This window comes from Heterodontus francisci, unplaced genomic scaffold, assembly GCF_036365525.1.
Source record: "Heterodontus francisci isolate sHetFra1 unplaced genomic scaffold, sHetFra1.hap1 HAP1_SCAFFOLD_562, whole genome shotgun sequence".
Taxonomy (NCBI): Eukaryota; Metazoa; Chordata; class Chondrichthyes; order Heterodontiformes; family Heterodontidae; genus Heterodontus; species Heterodontus francisci.
In genome coordinates, this window is record NW_027140184.1 from 76,686 (window position 1) to 91,587 (window position 14,902).

General features: G+C 42.7%; 1 protein-coding gene across 1 annotated transcript in view; it reads right to left on the reverse strand.

Annotated features, from left to right (window-relative positions):
• Positions 1-385: 385 nt before the first annotated feature.
• Positions 386-14,902, reverse strand: part of LOC137359046 (cytochrome P450 2K6-like) — a 124,055-nt gene continuing 109,538 nt past the window's right edge. Inside the window, exons 8-9 of the mRNA XM_068025162.1 lie at positions 9,012-9,153; positions 386-8,336 (exon numbers count right to left, since the gene is read on the reverse strand). Coding sequence (XP_067881263.1) covers positions 8,155-8,336; positions 9,012-9,153 — 324 coding nt within the window. The 3' untranslated portion in view covers positions 386-8,154. The remainder of the gene's footprint in view (positions 8,337-9,011; positions 9,154-14,902) is intronic.

The following is a 14,902-nucleotide window of genomic DNA, read 5'->3' on the forward strand; positions in this document are numbered from 1 at the left end:
AACAACATCAAGCGTGCTAAGAATTACACTAACAACTAATTTAAGATTATCAGTCGGGCTCCCAATGTGGCTCACTTAAGCTTGCTCAAAGCTACATATGCAGGGAGCTGTCCTCTGTTGGCAAAAGGAACATGGCCAGCCTTTGCACCTTTTTGAATTAAAATGGAAATTGGATGGGCACTTGAGGGAAATAAACTTGCAGGGCTTTGGGGATAGAGTGAACGAGTGGGACTGACTGGACTGTTCTACAGAGAGCAAGCACGGACTCGATGGGCCAAATGGTCTCCTTCTGTGTTGTTATGACTCTCTGCCTGTTTCATTGTCCTAGTTCTTGTTTGAGGAAAGTGTTACTGAGACACCAAAAATAAACACACTCATAGAAAAGTTTAATTCAACAGAATTTATTTGCAACAGATCAAATTCGAGATGACATTAACTAACCTGGAGCACATGTGACGTCTAAGGGTTTTCTCATCCCTTGGCCTCGTGTAAAACTCTGTGACCAGTTCAGTCTACTTCACACTTAATACCAGGCAGAATTATTACTGTTAATCGATTTCTCAGTGATGAATTGGAACCATCCCTGCGTTCCTCCACTGTAACCAATTGGATACAATTCAGCTGCTCTCCAATAAAATTCACTCTGCTTTACACTCATTACCTTGTTATCAGGACTAAGCTATTCTTTCTGCCACAAACAACAAATATATCCACACTGAGTGAGCAAACCAACGAAGAACACTGGTTTCTGCACATATCCTGAGAGAACTGCTGTGCTCACATAAGGTCAATCTAATGAGCAAATGCTGGTGGCTATAGTCAAAATAAAGTTCCGTAGTTCAATGATCTTTCATTGTGGACAAACCTATATAAACAGTATAACACGAGATGAGGTATTATTAAACTCATAGCTCACCTCAGATCTAATAACAACGGACAGTTTGACTTCCTCATATCACGAGTTCATTCAGAAAGGATAATATATTTGAAACATGATTATCAAAAACAGAATAGCTTGATTACAGAACCAACACAGCACAGGCTAAATCCTTTCAGTCAAAATCCTATCTACAAGAGTGTAAAACAATCAGTCGCCAGTTTAATTACGCCAGTTAAAATTAGCTTCAAAAAGAGCTAGTGGGCAGTTATGCACAGTCACTAACAGGTTTACAAAAACAGCAGAGAGAGGAACTCAAAGCTAAATGTTTTATTAAATAGTGGTGTGAGGAATTTCAATCCCATAACATAAAGACCAATAGCCTACCCATCCCCAGTTCATGCTGACACTCTCTCCCCCAGTTCATACTGACACTCTCTCTCCCCCAGTTCATACTGACACTCTCACACCCAGTTCAGACTGACACTCTCTCCCCCCAGTTCATACTGGCACTCTCTCTCCCCCAGTTCATACTGACACTCTCTCTCCCCCAGTTCATACTGACACTCTCACACCCAGTTCAGACTGACACTCTCTCCCCCCAGTTCATACTGGCACTCTCTCCCCCAGTTCATACTGACACTCTCTCCCCCCCAGTTCATACTGACACTCTCACACCCAGTTCAGACTGACACTCTCACCCCCAATTCATACTGACACTCTCTCCCCCCAGTTCATACTGACACTCTCTCTCCCCCAGTTCATACTGACACTCTCTCCCCCCAGTTCATACTGACACTCTATCTCCCCCAGTTCATACTGGCACTCTCTCCCCACAGTTCATACTGACACTCTCTCTCCCCCAGTTCATACTAACAATCTCTCTCCCCAGTTCATCCTGACACTCTCACCCCAGTTCATACTGACACTCTCATCCCCAGTTCATACTGACACTCTCTCCCCCCAGTTCATACTGACACTCTCATCCCCAGTTCATACTGACAATCTCTCTCCCAGTTCATACTGACACTCTCACCCCAGTTCATACTGACACTCTCAACCCCAGTTCATACTGACACTCTCTCCCCCAGTTCATACTGACACTCTCAGCCCCCAGTTCATACTAACACTCTCTGCCCCCAGTTCATACTTACAATCTCTTCTCCCAGTTCATACTGACACTCCCTCTCTCCAGTTCATACTAACACTCTCACCCCCAGTTCATCCTGGCACTCTCTCCCCCCAGTTCATACTGACACTCTCTCCCCCCAGTTCATACTGGCACTCTCTCCCCCCAGTTCATACTGACACTCTCTCCCCCCAGTTCATACTGGCACTCTCTCCCCCCAGTTCATACTGGCACTCTCTCCCCCCAGTTCATACTGACACTCTCTCCCCCCAGTTCATACTGGCACTCTCTCCCCCCAGTTCATACTGACACTCTCTGCCCCCAGTTCATACTTACAATCTCTTCTCCCAGTTCATACTGACACTCTCAACCCCAGTTCATACTGACACTCCCTCTCTCCAGTTCATACTAACAATCTCAGCCCCTGTTCATACTGACACTCTCTCCCCCCAGTTCATACTAACACTCTCTGCCCCCAGTTCATACTGACACTCTCTCCCCCCAAATCATACTGGCACTCTCTCCCCCCCAGTTCATACTGACACTCTCTCCCCCCAGTTCATACTGGCACTCTCTCCCCCCAGTTCAGACTGACACTCTCAACCCCAGTTCATACTGACACTCCCTCTCTCCAGTTCATACTAACACTCTCTGCCCCCAGTTCATACTGACACTCTCTCCCCCCAGTTCATACTGGCACTCTCTCCCCCCAGTTCATACTGACACTCTCTCTCCCCCAGTTCATACTGACACTCTCTCCCCCCAGTTCATACTGGCACTCTCTTCTCCCCAATCATACTGACACAGACATATGGGCCTAAATGCCCTTTCCCTAATAGTCTGGAAAAATTTCAGAAATTGGTTTATTTCCTTGAGAGGCAGGACAATGAACGAGGTTCTGCGTAGTCAGTATGAGGAACTAGGCACTAAATTAAGAAGCAGAATCTCAAAGGTAATAATCTCTGTATTATTACCTGAGCCACACAAATTGGCATATGGCAAATAAGATTAGAGAAATGAATGCTTGGCTCAAAGACTGGTGTGGGCAAAGTGGGTTCCAGTTTGTGGGGCACTGGCACCAGTACTGGGGAAAGCGGGGCGTGTAGCGTTGGGACTGTCTTCACCTAAACCATGCTGGGACCAGTGTTTTATTGTTCTATTTCTCATTGAAACGTATAAGATTGTAAAGGGGCTGATTAGGGTAGACACCGAGATTATTTCTGCTGCTCGGGGAATCCAAAATATGGGGGCACCGTCTCAGGATAAGGGGCCAATCATTTAGGACTGAGATGAGGAGAAATTACTTCATGCAAAGGGTTGTGAATCTTTGGAATTCTCAACCCCAGAGGGTTGTGGATGCTCTATCATTGAATACATTTAAGGCTGGGATATACAGCTGTTTGGTCTCTCAGGCACTCATGGGGTATGGAGAGCGAGCGGGAACATGGAGTTGAATCCTCAGATCATCCATAATCTTTTTGAAGGCTCAATGGGCCATAAGGTCTACTCCTGCTCCTATTTTTTGTGTTCTAGCGAACGGCATAACGAGTGAAGTATACCGGGTTTTAGAGTCTCTCTGTGGGGGCAAAGGATCAAATTTGGGATGATGTGGTAAATCAAAGAATAGAGACAAGGCAAGAGAGAAAGGTATTGATATGGGAAATGATAAACAGACCGTGACAGGAAGGGTCAGAGAGTACAAATCTAAGAGTAAATCAGCAGATAAGGCGAGAGGTTACTAAAATAATAAAAGGGAAAAACTAAAGGCTCAGTATCTGAATGCATGTAGCATTCGAAACAAAACAAATGAACTGATAGCACAAATAGAAATAAATAAGTATGATCTGATAGTCATTACAGAGGCTTGACTGCAGGATGGCATAGATTAGGACCTGAATATTGAAGGGTACATGACATTTAGGAAGAACAGGAAGCGAGGAAAAGGTGGAGGGGAGGCTTTGTTAATTAATGATGGTATTAGCACAATAGAAAGGGATGACCTAAGTTCAGGAAACCAGGATGTAGAAGCGGTTTGGGTTGAGATGTGAAAAGATCAAGGCAAAAAGTCACTTGTGAGAGTGGTGTACAGTAACAACATGGTAGGATGGGGTATAAAGGAAGATATAATGGGAGCTTGTCAGAAAGTTATGGCGATAATCATGGGTGCTTTTAATCTATATATAAACTGGAAAAATCAGGTGGGCAAAGGTAGCCTAGATGAGGAGTTCACAGAATGTTTTCGGGATAGTTTCTTAGAACAGCATGTTCTGGAGCCAACCAGAGAGCTGGCAGCATCTGTGGAGGGAGAAGCAGAGTTAACATTTCAAGTCTGTGAACTGTTCCGCTGAAAGTTTCCAGACCTGCAATGTTAACTGTGCTTCTCTCTCCACAGATGCTGCCAGACTTGCTGAGCATTTTCAGCACTTTCTGTTTTTATTTCAGATTTCCAGCATCCACAGTATTTTGCTTTTATTTTGCTGGACCTGGTATTGTGCAACAAGATAGGATTAATTAATAACCTCACTAGGCAGCAGCGATCATAATATGTCAGAATTTTCTATTCAGTTTGAGGGAGAGAAGAGTGGGTCCTAGACTAATATTTTAAACTTAAATAAGGACAATGATGAGGGCATGAAAGCAGAGCTAGCTAAAGTGAACTGGCAAATTTGTTAAAGGTTAGGTCAATTGAGATGTAGTGGCAGACATTTAAGTGGATATTTCAGAATACACAGAATAGTTACACCCCGAGAAAGAAAAATTCCAAGGGAGGATCCATGGTTAACTAAAAAAGTTAAAGATAGTGTCAAACTTAAAGAAAAAGCATATAATTGTGCGAAGATGAGTGGCAGGTCAGAAGATTGGACATAATATAAAAAACAAAAAAGAATGACTAAGAGATTAATAAGGAGAGAAAAATTATAGTACGAGAGAAAGATAGCTAGAAATATAAAAACATTTGGTAAGAGTTTCTATCGATAATTTAAAAAGAAAAGAGTTCACAAAGTGAACATTGGTCCTATAGAAAGTGAGTCTGTGGAATTAATCATGAAAAATAAGGAGATGGCAGATGAATTGAACAGGTATTTTGCATCAATCTTTACTATAGAGGATACAAGTAACATCCAAGAAATAGCTGTAAATCAGGAAATGGAAGGGAGGGAGGAACTCAAGAAAATTACAATCACCAGGGAAGTGGTACTGAACAAATTGTTGGAGCTGTAGGTTGACAAGTCCCCGGGCCCACATGGACTTCATTAGGGTCTTAAATGAAGTGACTATTGAGATAGTTGATGCGTTGGTTTTAATTTTCCAAAATTCCCGAGATTCAGGGAAGGTTCCATGAGATTGGAAAATAGCAAATGTAACTCCTTTATTCAAAAAGGGAGAGAGACAGAAAGCAGGAAACTACAGGCCAGTTAGCTTAACAGCTGTCATAGGGAAAATGTTAGAAGCTTTTATTAAAGATGTTCTAGCAGGGCATTTAGAAAAATTCAAGATAATCAAGCGGAGTCAAAATGGTTTTGTGAAAGGGAAACCATGTTAACCAATTAATTGAAGAAGTAACATGTGCTGTGGATAAAGGGGAACTGGTGGATCTACTGTACTTAGATTTCCAGAAAGCATTTGACAAGGTGCCACATCACAGGTTATTGTGGAAAATAAAATCTCACGTTGTAGGGGGTAACATATTAGCATGGATAGAAGATTGGCTAGTGAACAGGAAACAGAGAGTAGGCATAAATGGGTAATTTTCAGATTGGCAAGATGTAACGAGTGGTCTTATACATTATACTCCATTTGCAAAATTATGAACATGATTTTTTATCCCCTGTATCTGCTTTTAACTAAAGATACATATGAACATACAAATTAAGAGCAGGAGTAGGCCACTCGGCCCTTCAAGCCTGCTCTGCTATTCAACAAGATCATGGCTGATCTGATGAGAAGCTCAACTCCACAGTCCCGATCTGTGGAGCCTCAACTTTTTACAATTTATATAAATGACTTAGATAAAGGGACTGAAGATATAGTTGCTAAATTTGCTGATGACACAAATATAGGTTGGAAATTAAGTTGGAAAGAGGACATAAGGAGGCTTGAAAGAGATATAGATAGGTTAAGTGAGTGGGCAAAGATTGGGCAAATGGAGTATAATGTGGGAAAGTGGGAAATTGTCCATTTTGACAGGGAGAATAAAAGAGAAGCATATTATCTAATTGGTGAGAGATTGCAGAGCTCTGAGATGCAGAGGAATCTGGGTGTCCTAGTGCATGAATCGAAAAAGGTTAGCATGCAGGTACAGCAAATAGTTTGGAAAGCTAATACAATGCTATCATTTATCATGACGGGGAATTGAATACAAACGTAGGGAGGTTATGCTTCAGTTACACAGGGCATTGGTGAGATCACCTCTGGAGTACTGAGTACAGTATTGGTCTCCTTATCTAAGGAAGGATGTAAATGTGTTGGAAGCAGTTCAGAGAAGGTTTACACAATGGGAGCAGCACAGTGGCGCAGTGGTTAGCACTGCAGCCTCACAGCTCCAGCGACCCAGGTTCAGTTCTGGGTACTGCCTGTGTGGAGTTTGCTAGTTCTCCCTGTGACTGTGTGGGTTTCTGTCAGGTGCTCAGGTTTCCTCCCACAGCCAAAGACCTGCAGGTTGATAGGTAAATTGGCCATTGTAAATAGGTGATAGGAGAATTGTGGGGATGTGGTAGGAAATATGGGATTAATGTAGGATTAGTATAAATGGGTGATCACTGACTCAGTGGGCCGAAGGGCCTGTATCAGTGTTGTAACACTCTATAACTAATAACTGGAATGGGCAGGCTGTCTTATGAGGAAAGGTTGGACAGGCTCAGCTTGTATCCACTGGAGTTTAGAAAAGTAAGAGGTAACTTAACCCTGAGGGGGCTTGACAGGGTGAATGTGGAAAGGATGTCCCCTCTTGCAGGAGAATCTAGAAGTAGGGGTCACTGTTTAAAAAATAAGGGGTCACCCATTTCAGACAGAGATGAGGAGTTTGTTTTCCTCTCAGAGGGTTGTGAGTCTTTGGAACTCTTCCTCAAAAGGCAGTGGAAGCAGAGTCTTTGAATATTTTTAAAGCAGTGGTAGATAGAATCTTGATAAGCAAGGAGGGGGTGAAAGGTTATCGGGGGTAGGCGGGAATGTGGAGTTGAGCTTACAATCAGATCAGCCATGATCTTGTTGAATAGCAGGGCAGGCTTGAAGGGCCGAGTGGCCTACTCCTGCTCTTAATTTGTATGTTCATATGTAACTCTAGTTAAAAGAAGATACAGGGGATGAAAGATCATGTTCATAATTTGGCTGCAGTCACTGTGAGGGGAAATCCCCTGTTACATTAACAATAGGAAATTCTCTCCAGTTTGGAACTGAAATCTCACAGTGAAATTTCACTGGAACGACGGAGGTGGAGGGGCGACATGATAGAGGTTTACAAAGTTATGAGCGGCATGGACAGAGTGGATAGTCAGAAGCTTTTTCCCAGGGTGGAAGAGTCGGTTACTACGGGACATAGGTTTGAGGTGCGAGGGGCAAAGTTTAGAGGGGATGTGCGAGGCAAGTTTTTTGCACAGAGGGTGGTGAGTGCCTGGAACTTGCTACCAGGGGAGGTGGTGGAAGCAGATATGATAGCGACATTTAAGACACAACTTGACAAATACATGAATAGGAAGGGAATATAAGGATATGGGCCCCAGAAGTGCAGAAGGTGTTTAGGCAGGCATCAAGATCGGCGCAGGCTTGGAGGGCCGAATGGCCTGTTCATGTGTTGTACTGTTCTTAATTCTTTGTTCTTTGTTCTATAACTATGGGAACAAATATTCAGATACAATTCCTTGCTCAGCTGTACTAACTACAGTATTAAACCATTTGTTTAAATGCACAGTGTGATTGCAGCCCCATTAGTTGAATGTAAATCTCTCTCACTGGCATGAAATCAGGAATTCGAGTATCCAGAGGGATATGGGAATGGCCATTTCCTCACAACCAATTTTACAAAAGACTGAAGACTTTACAAGCAGGCACTTTTAGCATTAAATGAGCTGTGATTATATTTAAGCAAATATCTTCAGGAGACTACCCAGAAAGCAAAATACTTGGGAGGTCCGATTGTTCACCAGACTTCCTATTGCCGGGGTACAGCACACAGTTTATACGGGTTCGGAGCTAATGTTCTGCTCGTTCCATGGGTGATGTCCAGATCAGTCACATGCGCTGGTGCCTGAAGCTTAAACTTCTGCAACAAAGTTGTGAAAAACAGGAAGAGCTCCATCATGGTAATAGACTGCCCAGGACAAATTCTACGACCTGGGGAAAAAAATAAAAAGAGGCTTTAAGTGATGGTGTAAATGTTCAGATTTACCAAACAGAATATTCTTCTTAATGACACATTGTACCAGCAGTATGACCAGTTATTAATTATTGTGTCCACTGGATATTTTCAACGCCACCTGCCTCTCCTGTAAGTGAACTCCTTGTTCGCTATATTCTGGAAAATACCTTTTCTACCCAATATCTAATTACACAATAGTGTGTCCCAGAGTTGGAACAGTAAGATTCCTCATTGTGTTTATCGGGTTTGTCGATTGTGCATGTGGTCACCACGTGCATCACTCCTATTCTTTGGAGGGCAGAATCAAAAGCACTTTGATGAGATGAATCTTCTTATAAAGCAAAACAAAACTGGTCTATTTGTTATGTAATATACAAATCAACAGGATACAGTTTCACTGCAAGATTCAATCAGTGTCCTCTGGTGCAATTTGCTCTTTGATCTGGGTCTAACTCAACCATACGGCCCCTCAGATCAGGTAACTGTTGAGGATTGACTCTCCTCCAATGCCCAGTCACCAGGAGAAACAGAGTCACAGATCTAACCCACGGCCATTACGAGTGACACTACTGAAGAGTTGGCCCGTTGAATCAATGAAATCTATAAACATTAAGAACCCACAATAACACGTTTCCAGGGCCAATTAGTACCTGCACCGAAAGGCAGGAAAGCATCTCTCTGAACAAATCTCCCCTCAGAGTTCAGAAAGTGGGATGGATTGAACTCATCCGGCTTCTCCCATTGAGTTTTGTCCCGCTGCACCGACCAGAGCAAAATCAGGACCGGAGTTCTCTGGAACAGAATAACAAACACGGTCAGCAACAGTTGACATGTGGTTCAATTTACTCTTGAAATATTAATGTTACAGAACCAAGTCACTGTGGTGGATCAGAAACATTTTCAAACCACTTATTTCACTAAGTTTAACTTTGTCCCTGTGTTTTCTGCTGAAGAACTTTGCTGATTATAGCCCGTGTGTGGGACTTCAACTTCATTCATGTTCACAAACACCAGTGTCATTCAGAACCACAGAACTCTTACACAGAAGGAGGCCATTTGGCCCATCTTGTCTGTAGCAGCTCTCTGAATGAGCAATTCACATAATGCCATTCCCCTGCCTTCTCCCTGTAAACCTTGCACATTCTTCCTTTTCAGATAACACTCTAATTCCCTTTCGAAAGCCTTGATTGAACCTACCTCCAACATACCTTCAGGCAGTGCATTCCAGAACCTCACCACTCACTCTGTGAAGACGTTTTTTCTCATGTCGCCATTGCTTCTTTTGCCAATCATTCTAAATCTGTGCCCTCTCGTTCTCCATTCTTTCATGAGTGGGAACAGTTTCTCTCTATTTACCCTGTCCAGACCCCTCATGATTTTGAATACTTCTATCAAATCACCACTCAGCCTTCTCTTCTCCAAGATAAACAGTCTTAACTTCTCCAATCTATCTTCATAAATGAACTTCTTCATCCCTGGAACCATTCTCGTGAATCTTTTCTGTACTCTCTCCAAGGCTTTCACATCTTTATTAAAGTGTGGAGTCCAGAACTGGACACAATACTACAGCTCAGGCCGAACTAGTGTCTTATACAAGTTCAACATAACATCCTTGCTCTTGTACTCTATGCCCCCATTAATAAAGCCCAGGATACTGTATGTTTTTTAACTGCTCTCTCAAACTGTCTCTGCATCTATCATCGTATCTGTTTCTTGCCCCTACTGTCACTCTCTACCTCTCTCTCTGACTGTTTCTGACAGAGTATCTCTGTCTGCCTGCCTTTGTCTCCCTGTCTCATAGTGAATCTATACCTCTCCTGTTCTCTCTTTATCTCAGTCTCTCTCTCTGTATCTCTTTCTCTCTCCATTTATATTCCTGCCTCTGTGAAGTAGATAGGCTGGGGAAGATGAAGAGTTGTAAGGAATCTGTGGAGCAGATTTGCTGCAACAATTCAAAACATGTAGTGACAAACACACATACAAAGATAGACTTACATAGACACAGACAAATACACAAAAAACACATATCTACAGTTACACAAACACAAAGATATACTTACATACAGACATTCAAATACACAGACAAACACACATACAGTTAGACACACACAGACACAGATACACTTACATACAGACATACATACAAATACACAGACAAACACATATGTACAGGTACAGACACAGACTTAAAGCGACGCATGCATACAGACATACAAATACAACTGAAAAACACATATATACAGAGACACACACAAATACATTTACATACAGACATGCAAATGCACAAACACCTACCTCCAGTTACACACACATAGATACACTGACATAAAGACACACAAACACGCAGAAAATCACATATATATAGACACACACAAAGATACAGTCACACACAGACATAAAAATACACAAGCAAACACATAAATACAGTTACACACAGAGACAAAAATAAACATACAGACATACAAATACACAGACAAACACATGCATACAGTCACACTCACACAAAAAGATACACTTACATACTGACATACAAATACACAGGCAAAAACATATATACAGTTACACAAACATACACTTACATACAGGCATACAAATATGCATAAAACACATATATAGCTACACATAAACACACAAAGATACACGTAGAGACAGACATACATATACACAGATAAACACATATATACAGTTACACACACAAAGATACACATATACACAGACATACAAATACACAGACAAACACATATATAAAGTTACACACACACAAAGATACACTTATACACAGACATACAAATACACAGGCAAATACATATATACAGTTACACACACGTATAAAGATACGTTTACATACAGACATACAAACACACAGAAAAACACATAGGTACAGTAACACACACAGATACACTTACATACAGACATACAAACACACAAAGACATATATACAGTTACACATACACACAAAGATACTCTTACATACAGACATAAAATATACAGACAAACACATATATACAGGTATAGACACAGACTTCAAGCTGCACATGCACGCAGACATACAAATACAACTGACATATACAGAGACACACACAAATACATTTACATACAGACATACAAATGCACAGACAAACCAATACATACAGTTACACACACATAGATACACTTACATAAAGACATAAAAGCACACAGAAAAATACATATATATAGACACACACAAAGATACACTTACATACAGACATAAAAATTCACAAACAAACACATATACAGTTACACACACAGAAACAAAAATAAACATACAGACAGACAGAAAAATAAACAGACAAACACATCCATACATACACACAGAGATGCACTTACATCTTTGGCCTCCTTGTCTCGAGAGACAATGTGTAAGCGCCTGGAGGTGGTCAGTGGTTTGTGAAGCAGCACCTGGAGTGGCTATAAAGGCCAATTCTAGAGTGACAGACTCTTCCACAGGCGCTGCAGATAAAATTGGTTGTCAGGGTTGTTACACAGTTGGCTCTCTCCTTGCGCCTCTGTCTTTTTTCCTGCCAACTGCTAAGTCTCTTCGACTCGCCACACTTTAGCCCCGCCTTTATGGCTGCCCACCAGCTCTGGTGATCGCTGGCAACTGACTCCCATGACTTCTGATCAATGTCACAGGACTTCATGTCGCGTTTGGAGACGTCTTTAAAGCGGAGACATGGACGGCCGGTGGGTCTGATACCAGTGACGTGCTCGCTCTACAATGTGTCCTTGGGGATCCATGTGGCTCACGTGGCCAAGCCATCTCAAGCGCCGCTGACTCAGTAGTGTGTATAAGCTGGGGATCTTGGCCACCTCGAGGACTTCTGTTTTGGAGATACGGTCCTGCCACCTGAGGCTGAGGATTCTCCGGAGGCAGCGAAGATGGAATGAATTGAGACGTCGCTCTTGGCTGACGTACGTTGTCCAGGCCCCACTGCCGTAGATCAAGGTACTGAGGACACAGGCTTGATACACTCGGACTTTTGTGTTCTGTGTCAGTGCGCCATTTTCCCACACTCTCTTGGCCAGTCTGGACATAGCAGAGGAAGTCTTTCCCATGCGCTTGTTTAATTCTGTATCGAGAGACAGGTTACTGGTGATAGTTGAGCCTAGGTAGGTGAACTCTTGAACCATTTCCGGAGTGTGGTCGCCGATATTGATGGATTGGGCATTTCTGACCTCCTGTCCCATGATGTTCGTTTTCTCGAGGCTGATGGTTAAGCCAAATTCATTGCAGGCAGCCGCAAACCTGTCGACGAGTCTCTGCAGGCACTCTTCAGTGTGAGATGTTAAAGCAGCATCGTCAGCAAAGAGGAGTTCCCTGATGAGGACCTTCCTACTTTGGTCTTCGCTCTCAGACGGGCAAGGTTGAACAACCTGCCCCCTGATCTTGTGTGGAGGAAAATTCCTTATTCTGAAGACTTGAATGCATGTGAGAGCAGCAGGGAGAAGAAGATCCCAAAGAGTGTAGGTTCGAGAACACAGCCCTGTTTCACGCCACTCAGGATAGGAAAGGAGTCTGATGAGGAGCCACCATGCTGAATTGTGCCTTTCATATTGTCATGGAATGAGGTGATGATACTTAGTAGCTTTGGTGGACATCCAATCTATTCTAGTAGTCTGAAGAAACCACTTCTGCTGACGAGGTCAAAGGCTTTGGTGAGATCAATGAAAGCAATGTAGAGGGGCATCTGTTGTTCACGGCATTTCTCCTGTAGCTGACGAAGGGAGAACAGCATGTCAATGGTCGATCTCTCTGCTCGAAAGCCACACTGTGCCTCAGGGTAGACACGCTCAGCCAGCTTCTGGAGCCTGTTTAAAGCGACTCGAGCAAAGGCTTTCCCCACTATGCTGAGCAGGGAGATTCCACGGTAGTTGTTGCAGTCACCGCGGTCACCCTTGTTCTTATATAGGGTGATGATATTGGCATCACGCATGTCCTGTGGTACTACTCCCTCATTCCAGCACAGGCAAAGCAGTTCATGGAGTGCTGAGAGTATAGCAGGCTTGGCACTCTTGATGATTTCAGGGATAATGCCGTCCTTCCCAGGGGCTTTTCCGCTGGCCAGAGAATCAATGGCATCACTGAGTTCCGATTTTGTTGGCTGCTCGTCCAGCTCATCCATGACTGGTAGAGACTGGGCTGCATTGAGGGCGGTCTCAGCGACAACATTTTCCCTGGAGTAGAGTTCTAGGTAGTGCTGCACCCAGCGGTCCATTTGCCTGTGTTGGTCAGTGATTGTGTCCCCTCATTTAGTCTTGAAGGGGGCGATCTTCTTGATGGTTGGCCCAAAAGCTCTCTTGATGCCATCATACATTCCTCTGATGTTTCCGGTGTCGGAGGCCAGCTGAATATGACTGCATAGGTGTTGCCAGTAGTCATTTGCGCAGCGCCTGGCTGTTCTTTGTGCAGCGCATCTAGCAGCTTTAAGTGCTACGGATGTTAACTTGCTGGGGGCTTTCTCGTAGTTCAGCAGTGCAATGCACTTAGCGGCTATGACAGGTTCCAGTTCTTCAAAGTAAGATTGAAACCAGACTGCATTCTGCAGACATAAATACAGGCATACAAATACTTAGACAAGCACATATATACAGGAACACACACAATTAAAGCTACACTTACATACAGATATAAAAATACACGGACAAACACATACATACAGTTAAACACACACACAAAGATACACTTACATACAGACATACAAATACACAGACAAACACATTTATACAGTTACGCTCACACAAATTCATTTACATACAGACATACAAATACACAGAAAAACACATAGATATAGTTACACAGACACACACAATGATACACTTACATACAGATATACAAATGCACAGACAAGCACGTACATTGGGTTACACACAGACATAAAGATACACTTCCATACAGAATTACTAATCGACAGACAAATGCATATATACAGTTGCACACACACACATAAAGATGCACTTACATACTGACAAACAAATACACAGACAAGCACATACATACAGTTAAACACACACACACAACGATACACTTGCATACAGACATACAAATACCCAGACAAACACATACATACCGTTACAAACACACACACAATGATACACTTACATATAGACATAAAAATACACAGAAAAAACACTTACATACAGTTACACACACAAATAAAATACACGTACATACATTCACACAAATACACAGGTAAACACAAATATACAGTTACACACACACAGTACACTTACATACAGACATACAAACAGACCCCCACATACACAAACATAAGAACCTAAGAAACAAGAAGCAGAGTCGGCCATTCGGCCCCGAACCTCACTTTGCCATTTAAAATGATCATAGCTGTCCCAGTCATTAATATAGGTCATAAATAGTTGAGGCTCCATCACTGATTCCTGTGGGACTCCACTAGTTAAAGTTTGCCAACCTGAAAATGACCCATTTATCCCTCCCAGACCTGTGACAGGGTTCCTCTTTTCTTCATTTTCCACCCCACCAGCCTCCACATCCAAAGGATCA